At 49.3% G+C, this 14,161-nt stretch overlaps 2 protein-coding genes across 6 annotated transcripts in view; one reads left to right on the top strand and one right to left on the bottom strand.

The window, feature by feature from the left end:
- Positions 1-14,161, top strand: part of DOCK1 (dedicator of cytokinesis 1) — a 556,115-nt gene that overhangs the window by 253,428 nt on the left and 288,526 nt on the right. The window lies entirely within an intron of this gene.
- The window catches only part of INSYN2A (inhibitory synaptic factor 2A), a 65,032-nt gene that overhangs the window by 29,068 nt on the left and 21,803 nt on the right, over positions 1-14,161 (bottom strand). For 2 of the 3 annotated variants that reach the window (XM_081533048.1, XM_081533070.1), the window contains one exon: positions 8,386-9,580. In XM_081533048.1, the coding sequence (XP_081389174.1) occupies positions 8,386-9,575 (1,190 nt within the window). In that variant the 5' untranslated portion in view covers positions 9,576-9,580. Of the gene's footprint in view, positions 1-8,385; positions 10,368-14,161 lie in introns of those variants that run through there. The other variant, XM_081533059.1, reaches the window with a different exon arrangement.

Raw genomic sequence — 14,161 nt, 5'->3', positions numbered from 1 at the left:
TTTTACGGCACTGGCTGATATTATGAAGTTCTTGGTCATCTCTGGAGAATTCATAGATCAGAAAGGATGCTTGAGGTCCCTCATCTCGTGTGGACCATCCTGCCTTCGTGTAGAGGGGCTCAGAGGGGCGGGGCTGAGATGAGCTGCAAACAAGCCCACGTGCCTGAGTCCACGTCCGCTGTCTTGTCCGTGACACCAAGTAACCCTGGCCTGCACAGTTCTCTGAGAACAAGCACAAAGCTTGACCTCTTCCCTCTGTAATCCTCAGCCCCCACTAATCCTTGGAAATAAACCCACCTGTGGAGGAAAGCAAGAGTCTCTCTCGAAAGTGTCCTGCCTGCACCCTTGGATCACTCGCCTGCGTTTTCGCACCTGGAAGGCGGCATCCCAGCAACAGAACAACTTGGAAGGATGCGACTTTGCACACAGAGCCCTGGGCTGAGGGCCTGGTCCTCCGTAGGGTACTTAATGTCTCCGGGAAGCCCAGGAGGCTGGTGTTCTTAGCCTTCTTTCAGAGTCAGAAGCTGAGGCTGGAGAGGGTAATAACCATCCCTGAGCACAGGTACCGCAGGGAGGATGGGCACAAAGTCTCCAGCTCAGGACTGGCTGGCTGTGGAACCTCGGCCAAAAAACACGGGAGGAGGGAACCTCCGTCTGCTAGCTGGCGTGCTTTAAAATGTTTGGGGTTGCAAGAAATGGGCAGAGACACCGAAACTGATGTATTGAGAACATCAGCAAATGAAGCGCTGACATGCCCATCCCGTTTAAGCAGGAAGGGACTGGAGTGCAGTGGCCGGGGGAGGATGTTTCTGCTTCTGAGCTCGGCGCTGAGCACTGCCTCACTCCTCGGCTCACAGCCCTCTGTTCTGTGATGCACTGCCTGGCCAGAGCCTGGGGAGACAGTGATCGACAGTCCAGAGACATTTGTCCACCAGGATCCTCGGCAGGACTGCAAGGGCACCCCTCTCCCTCCTTGGAAATCATGGCCATTCCAGCTAACCAGCCTGGGTGCATCTGGGCAAGGGCAACCCAGTCTCCTCCTAGAAGGGCACACAGCCAACCTGAGACAGGGTCACTTAAGGTGCTCAACTTCCCCTGCGCTCCGAGATGGGGGCCCCCACGCCTCCTGCCGGGACCTCGGTGACCCCAGGCAGCTCCCTAGCTGCAGCGGTGACGCTGGGTTTTCCTGTGGGTTCTTTCTGTGCTGTGACTTAAATTAAATTGCCCCCTTATGCTTCCTGTGTAATTGCGATGCAGTATTTATTCTGTTTGGGCATGGATAATGAGAGGAAATTCAGAGAGATTTCTCATCCCCTGACAGGGCTCTCTGAAGACTGCCTGATGCTGAGGGATTTGTCAATAGAAGGACACAAGGTGAAGCCGGGATGTAATTTCCGTCCATCTGGCATCAATATATAGGTGAAAGCAGGTCACATCGCATGACGAGGTGTTGCTGCTGCTGCTGCTGCTAAGTCGCTTCAGGCGTGTCCGACTCTGTGCGACCCCACAGACGGCAGCCCACCAGGCTCCCCCGTCCCTAGGATTCTCCAGGCAAGAACATTGGAGTGGGTTGCCATTTCCTTCTCCAATGCATGAAAGTGAAAAGTGAAAGTGAAGTCGTTCAGTTGTGTCCGACTCATAGCAACCCCGTGGACTGCAGCCTACCAGGCTCCTCCATCCATGGGATTTTCCAGGCAAGAACCCTGGAGTGGGTGGCCATTGCCTTCTCTGGACTAGGTGTTGAGATGACCTCTTATTGCTGCTGGTGGGAGAGGGAGGCCTTTTTTATGTCATGTATGTATATACATAGAAGTTACAGGTATGTGTATAATACAGGTGTGCGCACGCACACACACAGAGTTCCCCAGCAGAATCCTGACAGTTTTATGGGCTGGTGAACAGTTAAGTGTAGGCTAGTACAGACGAGTGTCAGTGAGCTTTGGACTCTTCAGAGAAGCGCCTGAGTTCTTTGACTTGCACCTCCCCACACCCCCAGCCCCCACCCCTTGGCTGGCACAGTGACAACACTTAGAGACTCTTGCTATTAACAGAAGCCTCTGAACCTGTGAGTGAATGATACCCTGTCTGTAGGACAGTCACCTCTGAGTTTGCCCTGCGCCTGTTATGGTAATCTGGTTTCTAGCTCAGGAACTATGGTCCCTACATTTACAAGACCATGTCGCAGGAGCTGGCAAACTGGCCCATGGCCCACGTCTGGCTCGTGCCTGTTTTTGTGACGTTTCATGCGACCATGGCCGTATTCGTTCATACATGTACTGTGTATGGCTGTGCTCATGATGTAGTGGTAGATCTGAGTCATTTGAAGAGACCACATGGCCTGCAAAGCCTGAAATAGGTACTATCTGGCCCTTTGCAGAAAAACTTTGCTGACGTCTGTTACACTGGACACTGACCCTGAAATCTCTCAAAAAACACAGATCCTGTAGGCTCAGGTCCTTATCTCTACATGCACACACCGTGCACACACCCGCACCCATTCTGTGGCTACCTTTTCAGTGATTAAACTGAAAAACAAAGTTCAGCAAACATGAGTGCCGGGTTCCACCCTGGTCTACCGTCCCTCAGATCTTTGTTCCTGTCTCCTATGCCTGCAAACCCCCGAGAGCTGTGTCCTCTAAGTCCGCTGATCTCAGGGCAATTCCCTTGGCTCATGTTTTCCTATCGCTGCGTGCCCTGGCCCCCTGCCATGGAGAAACCCCCTTCCCAGGGAGGCCGAAGCACTGGATTTAGAACCCTTGCTGCAGCTTCCCTGGTGGGTGGCTCAGTCAGTGAAGAATCTGCCTGCCAAAGCAGGAGACCCAGGGTCGATCCCTGGGTTGCAAAGATCCCCTGGAAAAGGAAGTGGCAACCCACTCCAGTATTCTGGCCTGGAGAATCCCATGAACACAGGAGCCTGGCAGCTCCAGTCCATGGAGTCTTGCAGTAGTCGGACACAACTGAGCAACTAAACCACCATCACTGCAGGCTACCGGTCTCCTTGGGCTTCTTGGTTATTTAAGATTTCCTCCTCTTACATGATGGCCCCACATTTGCTCTGAGTCAGTACAGAGCCCCTGGAGCTTCAAGGTTTCCTGTTTGACCGTTGGCCACCCCTCAGGGGACCGTGACCTGGTTCAGCTGCTCCTCCCTCTTCCACACACACCTAAGCCGGCAGGTGACACCTGGCTGATGCTGGAATGCTCACTCAGTCATGTATGACTCTTTGCAACCCTATGGACTGTAGCCCACCAGGCTCCTCTGTCCATGGGATTCTCCAGATAAGAATGCTGGGATGGGTTGTCATGTCCTCCTCCAGGGATCTTTCTGACCCAGGGATCGAACCCAGGTCTCCTGCATTGCAGGTGGATTCTTTGCCGCTGAACCACCAGGGAAGCCCGATGCTAGGAGAGACCCAACCAACGAAGGGCCTGTTACACTCTGGGCAATGGCAGATCCTGCCTTCCTGCTGGATGGCTGGGATCAAGCTTCCCATCTTGTTTGCAGGTGTTCTCCAAAGACCTGAATACCATGGGGTTGTCACCAGCCAACGAGTCCCTCAGGACATGAAATGTGTGGGGTGCCAGCATGTTATCAGTGAGCAGCTGTCTCTGCCCAGGTGCCTGGTGAGGGTGTAGCACCTGAGCCAAGGGCAGCGGCCCCACAGTCCTGGGTCAGGGGTCACCTGCCCAGCAGCCCGCAGCTGCCCTGGGCAGTTAAGACTGTTACAAGCATCGGCTGGGTGTCTAAACTCAGTGTCCCATCTGCCTGCTTCTCAGCTTTCAACGACTACATTTGTGGCTCATTTAGATAGTCTGTGTGACCCTGAACTTCCCGGGAAGAGACAAGAATAATGCTGAGAGCTTTGAAATAAGCAGGATCATTCTTGGCATTCACGCAAACAGAGGGATCAAAGGCTGCCTGCACTGCATAAAGGGAGCCGTTTTAGTGAATTGCCCAGACGTTCTACAAGGGACTAAAAAGGCAGGGTTTCAAACACTTTGCACATCTACCCACTTACAGAATGCGTCTCACTGAAATGCATGTCTCAGGATAGATCCTTTTTCAGTGCCCTCTGTGTGTTGGTTATTGCTAAGACCTTTGTGGACAGCATCTTTAAGCTTCCAGCATCCCTGTTTAATAGAAGATGAAGTTGAAGCTCACTGAGATTAACTTGCCTACACTGAAAACTTTCTCTGCTGAGGCCTTTCAGAAATGTGTATAAGCAAAAGAGAGTCATGAAAGAGTCCCTTCTGAAAAGTAATTTGGAAGCTACTGAAAATGGTCTTGGTTTGTGATACAGAAATTTCTATGCACAGAGGAAGAACTGTTATAAACGGCTTGCCTGGCAAACTTGGTAATGCAGTTTAAACTCTATAGTGAGTTTGCATAAACAAGCTCGACAGTGCAAAAAAGTTCTATTCAAGTTAGACATTCAATATAATTTGCACACAGCCACACTAAGCCAAGTTCAATGTGTGTGCTGTCTTCCTTTGCTGGGTCCTAACTTCACCTACAAGAGCAAGCCTGAGACCTCACTGGGCCTGGCTCAAGCCTATGATATAGTGGGAACCTGGGGGCAAAATATGGCACTTGGTTTTAAAGCAGCAAGCTCTAAAAGTACACACAGCATTCCTGCCCTCCCTGAGACTCCTCCGGCTGTGGGTACAGTTTTATACAAAGCAGGTCCTTTCATGTCGTTTTGGGGGTGGGGGGTGGGGAGAGAAGTGGACTGTACCCGGATTCTGATCATCCTCCACGGGTGATGACTTGGAGTGTTTCCTAGTATTTTAACTTGGTCATGAAATTCCTTGTCAGGTTACATAATGACTACGTAATAATCTACATACAGTAGAGTGAGTTTTCCTTTTTTCTATCATGAGATGCAATGATAAGATACCATTTCTTGGCTTAGATTGAGTACATAAAATAAGTCCCATGAATTCCTCATTCTACTAAAACTCCTATTCTCCAGCTCAGGTTGAGTACAAAAATGAGTCCAGTAAATTCCTCCTTTAAAGCGACCATCCAGGGCACACCCTTCAGAGAATAGGTCTAGGGCTCAGGGCAACAGAAGGTTAAATTTTCAGGATTTTGTGAGCTGCTTGATTCTGGCCACCATAGCATTCACACCATGGAAATCAACAAATGTGGCTTACTCCCCCGTCCCTCGAGTCAGTGGTTAAAAATGTATCAGTATCCCCCAGCACCTCTGTCCTGCACCCAGGCCCCTGAGAAGGAGATGGAGAAGGAGCTTGCTTCTCGTGTGCCCGCCTTTGAGGCTGCTGTCTCCTACTATATTCTGACACGGAAAAGAGTGGTGGAAATTCAAATTCTGGGCGAATGAATGACCCTGGGCATTGAACTAGAGGGGTCACCTTCAATGTGGGCCTTGGAATGTGAAACCACTTGTCTCACCGTTATCCAGAGAGCTCGAGAGGGAGGTGGAAATGAAGATTAGAGTAAGTCCCCTATATACGAATGAGTTCTGTTCTGAGAGCATGTTCATAAGTCCAGTTTGTTTGTAAGTACAACATAGTTAGCCTAGGTACCCAATAACACAATCAGCTATAGACTACTGGACTGTAATGGGTTTATCATACTTTCCCATTAAATAAGACATAAAAAACAAACACAAAAACTAAAACATTAGTCTTATAGTACAGTACCTTGTCCAGTAGTACAGTACCACAGCTGGCATACAGGGGCACCTTTACATCTTTGAAAGTTTGCAGCTTGTAGTCTCCTATGTAGGGACTTACTGTATTAGGAACGGAGGTGGGAGCTCACCCCGATACGGTCCTGCCTTTCTACCAGTAACTTGACCCGTGCAGACAACAACTGAACTAGAGGTTGATTTCTAAGTCAGATCATCCTTTGCCTTGATCTAAGGTGCCCACTCCTCAGAAGGTTAGGAGCTGGGCACTGGACCTTGTTTAGGGGTACTGGGGCCAAGGCCTTTTCAGGATGATGAAAATATTCTCTGTCTCGTGTAGGAGTCGGTGGGCACCTGTGGCTCTTGGGCACCTGTGAAGTTGCTGATGTGACTAAAGATTTTTCAGTTGTCATTAATTTGAGGGTGAATTTCAGTAGCCACCCATGGCACCTGTATTGGACAGAGCAGCCCAGGGCTTGCAGTCGCCTCGCTGGGGGTCAGCCTGTGTGTTGAGCGTATAGAGGTGCATTCATCACAGTGAATGCATAGGTATAGGAGAAACGTGGATTGAATCTCCCTTCTGAGCTTTCAGGACCCAACACTGCTAACCAGCAAGGCGGCCCTCATGCCACCATGAGAAACGAACCCATGCAGAGGCCCCCGGCCTGCTCCCCTTCCCATCTGCAGGGCAGGTGATGAGCTCCAAGGGACAGGTGAAGAAGTGAGGCACAGAGAGGTGAAGCCCTTGCCCCAAGTCCTCAGAGCCCGAATTCCTGTCTAGATGTGTCTTAATAAACTCAACACCACTTGGTAGACTGACGTAGCCTCCGAAAACTCAGATTTCAAACAACTCTCCGCCCTTGTTCTAATAGAAGGAGCTTCGATCTAGAACACAGTTGTCCTCGCATGGGTGTTTGTGGATGGTCATCCCATGCAGGGCTTTATTTTGGCATACACACCCGTGAGATGCACGCTATTTAGATACACATTTGGTTTTACACCATTTGCTGAATTTTATTTCCCGTTTGGTGATGCTGGTGTCTTTCTGTTTTGCTGTCTGGTTTAAATCACTAGCAGCCGTATCGAGGTCTGTGATCGGTCCTGTCTGGGCTTTTAATATTTCTGTGGGAATGTGCTCTGCTGGTCAACAAATCCCTTATAGACCCACTGCACTATGTTGCTTTTGGCTGTGTATTTATTCAAGTCCAAATGATTGAAATGGGATGAAAATGGAGATGTAAACCCAAAATTCAACAAAGACTTTTGAAAGCCTTCTGTCATGGTAGGTTACTACTAATCTCCTGTTAGATTAGTTTACAACTGGCTAGCAACTCATTTTGCTTCATACTGTCAGCTGCAAACAATGCTAGGTCATAGGACGTGCCAGGCAGGGGGTGGGGCAGGGGCGGTAGCTTACTGACCATCAACTCCTTTTGTAGATCGACCACCTACATGAAGCTGGAGAAGCCAGATGCCAAGGGCACTATCTACATCAGGCAGCTCAGCTCTGGGGCCAGGCCTTAAGCCTCCTCTGCTACCTTGGAACATAGAGGTTGTTTCTTCCCCTTAGTTTGCAAGATACAAACACGATGTAACTCAATCACAGCCATCCTGTGCACCGGGTGGCTTGCTGTCCTGACAGTGCATTTCTGGGCTTAGCATCATGCTGGCCTGGCTGCCAGCTCACTTGACCAGGGACTGGGGCCCACAGGGTGAAGGGTGCTAATCACACGAGGCCAGAGTGCACTGTCTCAGTTGCCACCTCCAAAACATGGGCTGGAAGAATCCAGACAGCATCACAGGGGAATGGGAAAGAGCCAATCGGCCATCTCGACAAAGCCAATGAACCACAACGTTATTTCAAGAAGCACAGAACCAGAGCAGTGCTGGCTGTTTTGTATCACCCTAGCACCCAGCCTGGCCTTCCTAGCTAAGAGGCTCAAGACTAATGTCCTATTGTTAGGTCATTTGTTGTTAAATTCGCTGCTGCACAATTTCAAGTTCAAAAGATGGGAAACAAACTTCAGCAATCTGTTATCAGCGGCAGACAGTCCTGGCTGTTAACATTCTCTCTCCTGCCCATCTGGATACACAGGGCATCTCGTGGAGAAAGGTGTCTCTCTTAAAAGGCGTCTCTCTCCTAATCATATACAGATAGCATCTGTCTAAGAATGGACATCGCTTCTGTAAGCTCCAAGTAAGTGGGGGTGGGGGGGACCATATTGTCTGTTGTATAAAATCTAAAACCTGGTATAGTCCTGAATATCAATATTCTAATTATTTAGCATAAGCGAGTCAGCATTTACTTTTCAAAATGCCATCCGAATTTCTTTTCCATTACTAAGAGGCAAGTCGTTTCTTATTTAGATTAGATATTCTGGACCGGCATACCTATTGTACTTCATCAGTATTATAACCTTTAGCCCCCAGAGCTAAAAAGGGAGGATCCATCCATTCATTCAAAATGTACTGAATTCCAGACCAGGCCCATGAATGCTAGCCAACAAGTCACCCTTGCAGGTGAGGGTGAATGGGTTTTAGGATCACAGAATAACCTGGGGCCCCTTTGAACTTGCCCCCCACCCCCAACCCCGTCCTCAGACCTGAATCTGTTCTCAGAAATGCTGGCTTTGGTCTCATTTAGGGATCTGGGCTTTGGGGGCTGGCAGTGGCCCCCCCAGAGGGTGGCAAGCCTGCAGAGGGCATCTTAAGAACGGCGGAAACATACATACCCTTCCCGGTGGGCTTCTCCTTTCTCCAGCTCCTGAATGACCCCCAAGAGCACTTTGATGGTTTCCTGGCTTGAACTGATCAAGTTCTCCATCATCTGAAGCTGTGCTTTCAGGTCGACCACTTCCGTGTGAGGCACGATTTGTTGGCATTCTTCATCCACAGCGAGCGCCTGGGGACAAGGCTGGCGCTCCTGCCCCGAGGGGGCCTGAGTCTGCAGGAAGGCGTCTTCTTCGCTACATTCGGGGGACAGGCACTGCGTCGGGGGCGAGCAGGCCGGCGCGGTGCCTGGCGCCTGGAGCTCGCTGGCCTGCGCGGCCGTCCTCCGCTCCATGTCGGCCGCGGGGCAGAGGGACCACTCGCTCGAAGGGGCGGAGTTCGACAAGGCCGGCGCGGGGGCCCTGGCGCCTAGGGCGGGTGCGTAAACGGTGGCCACCTCGGTCTTAAACACCCTCCGGTGGGCCGATGGAGCCGGCTCCTCGGTGTCCGGGGTCGCTCTGCCGTGCCTGGCTTTCCCGGGCAGCTGATACTCCAGCTCCTGGGAGGACGACCGACTGGAGTTCTGCACCGGAGCATCGCGGCAGCTGTGCCGGTCGGGGGTTTTGCACTGCTCCGTGCAGTTGACCCCGGCGGGCGGCCCCAGCGCGTTCACATGTTCGTCGGAGTGGAAAACCAAGGCGGTGGTCTTCTGCACCCGGCCTGCACCCCACCGCCGGGCCTCCTCGCCGGGCCCTTCCTGGCTCTTCTCTTTTGCGTCAATTACCAACCCGTTGTTCTGACTTTTAAAGGCCTCGGCGCCTGGGATGCTTTTGAGAGTCCCCTTCTTGCGGTCCAGAGGGAAAGTCTGGTAACACTTCTTGAGGTCGGGCGAGGTCTGCACACCCGTGCTCTTGGTGACGTTGGGTATGGAGCGCCGCGCCGGTACGGTCATGTACTTGCGGAAGGCGGCCCTACAGGACGCGGACCTGGCCTCCCGCTTGTCACCCTGAGGGCCCGAGGCGAGCTGAGTGTCCCTCTGCTCGTTCTGCGCCTCACAGATGTCCTTAAAGCGCACCTGCAGGGCTTTATTCCGCTTCTTAATCTGTCGGTTGGGATCCAGGGCATATTTCATCTCCAGGGCCAGACAGGCGGCAGGCTCCACTTCACCTGTGGAGGTCGTGAGTACGCATTTGCTGGGTTCCTTACTGACCATGGTTCCTGCAGGCAGATACAACAACAGACGTTGTCAGTGGAACAGAAACCCACACGAAACCACAGGCAGCGCAGGCTTTGGGCCAGAATGACGGATGCCTGCTCCCTAATTATTTTTAAACAGGTGAGGTCGGCCTTTATGTTAAGGAAAATCAGACAGGCAGAGAATCCCTGGCAGGCACAGTTTGAAATGCTTCTCAGATATTAAAGCTTGCTTCCCTCTCCGTGTGGGATACACTTGCTTTTCCTTTGATAGTAAGGCATGTTTCCCCATTAGACAAACCTGTTTTACTATATTCATCAAGAAGCCCAACGACTCTGTCTCTTCTGCTTTTTTTTTTTTTAATTTTTTTGCGGATTGCTGTTTTGCACGCATATCTCCACTTCACAGGCAGATGGTTTTTCAAAATGCAACTTATTTGGTTTGGGCTTTTACTACTTTTTTGAGGACTACCGATTAATCTATTATTAGAATTCGAGAGGATTGCTATTTTCTCTTAAAGACGTCTTGGGGATTCTAGCTCCTGATCGGATAAATGTGGAGAGTCCTCCGATGAGGAACTGAACTACATCTATTTATGTTAGCCATTCTGGATGCTGTGTGATAGGGGGCCGGGCTGGTTTATGGGAAAACCGTAAAGGCAACAATCTCGGCAGTGTGGCTTGCTTCTCATGGGTTAACATCAGCCATAGCGAGGGCATGGGTTTCCCGGTTTCTACAAAGTCTGTGTTAGCAACTCTTTTCTTTGATTCTGTGGAGAGGGGTATTTGAAAAAACTTAAAAAAAAAAAAATTATTCATTCTAGAATCAAGTTTTGTGTTGTGATCACAACCTCTGCAGATGAACACAATGGTGGTTGTTTCAGGATTTAAATTCTTAAAGAAAATAAAATCACAAGGCTTTATGTTAATCATGCAGATTCATCTTGGGCTGAATTATTAAATGCAACTAAAAAGATGCAGGTGGCCAGTGATTGCTCTGGGGGAATACCAGTGGGTAAAATGCCTTCACTTTATTAGGCAGATTCACAGCTGTTTACTGCACATGGAAGGACTTTCTTGTGGGTTGAACTGAAAGCAAGAAAATACAGTTAAGTATGCCGTTTGTGAGTTAGCATTCGCTTTTTCCCCCTCTCTGTGTTCGAGAAGAAAGCAGACAGGAAGAATCTGGGGTGTGGAGGGCCCTGGTGTCCAAGCGAGGTGCCCAGAGAGGCAGGGTCATTGACAGGAGCCGGTGAGAGCGATGCAAGAACAGACTCAGGCTGCCATGTCCCAGCCACCACCCGTGGCCCCTCACGGAACCTCCCAGAGCACGTCCTGTGAAATGCCATAGGCCCTGTAATTGCATGACTGCCCCTCTGGGGTAAGGAGTGTGCAGTCTCCAGGTGCCCTGCTGGTAGCAGAGGGCCATGCCTGATATCGTCAGTGCTACTCATCCTGCTGCAAGGAGGAAACTGGAGTTCAGAGAGGTTACGTCACTTGTTCATAGACACACATCCACCGGCCCCCCTGAGTCCATGTTGTTTCTCATACCTCAGGAGTCCAGTGAACAGAGAAGCAGGCCACTTCCCTACGTCCCTGAGTTACAACTGCAGGCCAACGGGGGTGGTGTTTCAGGGAGGAGCCCAGAGCCTTTGGCCAAGAGGAAGTTACAGATCCGCCTCCCCCTTCCCCCACTCAGAATCTGGGACTGGGTTAAGTTGACATTGCAGACCAGCATGGCACTGGTGTGGTCCAAAACTTCACTGGTGTTACTGAATGAAAGGCTTAGAGAAAAAATGCAGTACTTCATCAATTACGCCTTGAACAGTGAGCCAGTAATCACATTAGAGGACATCAGAAGTAATCCCTGCAGAGCTTGGATAAGGGAAACCAGTCACATCAGGTTTCCCAGCCTTAGCACTCTTGGTGTTATGGGCCAGGTGAGTCTTTGTTGGGGGCTTCTCCTGTGCCTTGTAAAGTATGTATTAGCATCTTGGCTTCTCTCCTCTCGATATTAGTAGCACCCCCACTCTAAAGTGACAACCAGAATGGTCTCCAGACAAGTAGCCCTGGGGGTGCATAACTGACTCCTATTGTGAATGGCTGCATCAGACCTTTAACCTTGGGTGGCTAGAGTGTGTCCTGAGGCTAAGGCGGGGGTGGAAAGCCACCTGAGAGACCAGGAAGGCATCACAGTGTCCCACCTCCCCAGGAGGCATGCAGAGTGCCAGCTCTGAGGCTCTAGTCTGCAAAAGATGCAGCTCAGAGCTCAGCCAACATGGAGGTGAGTCCTCACCCCACAGCCGCTGTGTGTCCTCTGACAAAAGAATTAATCGGAAACAGTCATATCCGCGGGAAGTCAGGACCAAGACAGAGAACAAGCCTTTTGTCTTTGGTTCTCTACTGGGCACTGGGGGTATTTGGAGATGTCTGTCATTTGAAACTTGAAAAATGAGGCAGTTTTGGAAAGACGGAAAAGGCAGAGCTACAGACTGAACAAGATCGTGGGTGATGGGGACACAGCATGCCTGATGAGGGTGGAATTTATATATATATATATACATACACACACACACAGTTGAGAGACACTTATTCCGTAAGGTTAAAAAGATGCACAGGGGGCCTTGTGTGAGGAAGAGGATGGGGGCAGTGGGGATAATAAGGAAATGAAACCTTAACCCTCACTCTTCGCTCGTATTTGTTCTCTAAAGCCTCAGTTGTCCAGGTGTGTCAGAATGTATTGTGCCATCATCCTGCAGAAGACCTTCATACTAGGGAAAATTTGAAAGAGAGAGCATTTTTACAAAAAGCAATTTACTAGTAATTTTTCAGCCTTTTCTCTGCCACTACTGAAAAATGTGTGTCTGAATAAGTTTGTCCTACCGTGCTATTCATCATCACGATTTGCCAAGATCTGCACTGAAATAATTTTTTTACATCAGTCTGCTGGTTTGGAAAGATATTCTGGTCTTGGACCCAACCAACAAACTAATAAAACAAATCAAAAGAATTAATTGCCAGTGGCAAAATAATGATAATAATAATAATAATAATAAATTTCTAAGCTCCTCTCTGTTTTACAGGGAGTTGCAAAGTATATAAAAATAATTTCTTTATTAGTAGAAATGATGGTGATAAAGATTTTTTTTTATCAGTTTAATTTGTTGTTGGTTTTTCTTTTTTTAAGTAACGTTAAGTTCAGTTCAGTTCAGTTCAGTCGCTCAGTCGTGTCCGACTCTCTGCGACCCCATGAATTGCAACACGCCAGGCCTCCCTGTCCATCACCAACTCCCGGAGTCTACCCAAACCCATGTTCATCGAGTCGGTGATGCCATCCAACCATCTCATCCTCTGTCGTCCCCTTCTCCTCCCGCCCCGAATCCTACCCAGCATTAGGGTCTTTTCCAATGAGTCAACCCTTCGCATGAGGTGGCCAAAGTATTGGAGTTTCAGCTTCAACATCAGACCTTCCAATGAACACCCAGGATTGATCTCTTTTAGGATGGATTGATTGGATCTCCTTGCAGTCCAAGGGACTCTCAAGAGTCTTCTCCAACACCACACTTCAAAAGCATCAATTCTGCGGCATTCAGCTTTCTTCACCGTCCAACTCTCACATCCATACATGACCACTGGAAAAACCATCGCCTTGACTAGACGGACTTTTGTTGGCAAAGTAATGTCTCTGCTTTTAAATATGCTATCTAGGTTGGCCATAACCTTCCTTCCAAGGAGTAAGCGTCTTTTAATTTCATGGCTGCAGTCACCATCTGCAGTGATTCTGGAGCCCAAAAAAATAAAGTCTGACACTGTTTCTCCACTGTTTCCGCATCTAATTCCCATGAGTGATGGGACCAGATGCCATGATCTTAGTTTTCTGAACGTTGAGCTTTAAGCCAACTTTTTCACTCTCCTCCTTCACCTTCATCAAGAGGCTCTTTAGTTCTTCTTCACTTTCTGCCATAAGGGTGGTGTCATCCACATATCTGAGGTTATTGGTATTTCTCCTGGCAATCTTGATTCCAGCTTGTGTTTCTTCCAGCCCAGCATTTCTCATGATGTACTCTGCATATAAGTTAAATAAGCAGGGTGACAATATACAGCCTTGACGTACTCCTTTTCCTATTTGGAACCAGTCTGTTGTTCCATGTCCAGTTCGAACTGTTGCTTCCTGACCTGCATACAGGTTTCTCAAGAGACAGGTCAGATGGTCTGGTATTCCCATCTCCTTCAGAATTTTCCACAGTTTATTGTGATCCACACAGTCAAAGGCTTTGGCATAGTCAATAAAGCAGAAATAGATGTTTTTCTGGAACTCTCTTGCTTTTTCGATGATCCAGCGGATATTGGCAATTTGATCTCTGGTTCCTCTGCCTTTTCTAAAACCAACTTGAACATCTGGAAGTTCACGGTTCACGTATTGCTGAAGCCTGGCTTGGAGAATTTTAAGCATTACTTTACTAGGATGTGAGATGAGTGCAATTGTGCAGTAGTTTGAGCATTCTTTGGCATTGCCTTTCTTTGGGATTGGAATGAAAACTGACCTTTTCCAGTCCTGTGGCCACTGCTGAGTTTTCCAAATTTGCTGGCATATCGAGTGCAGCA

Source organism: Giraffa tippelskirchi, chromosome 2 (genome assembly GCF_054371585.1).
Source record: "Giraffa tippelskirchi isolate mGirTip1 chromosome 2, T2T-mGirTip1v1.2.pri, whole genome shotgun sequence".
NCBI lineage: Eukaryota > Metazoa > Chordata > Mammalia > Artiodactyla > Giraffidae > Giraffa > Giraffa tippelskirchi.
The sequence above is the reverse complement of the archived record's forward strand: the minus strand, read 5'-3'. Positions and strand labels throughout refer to the sequence as shown.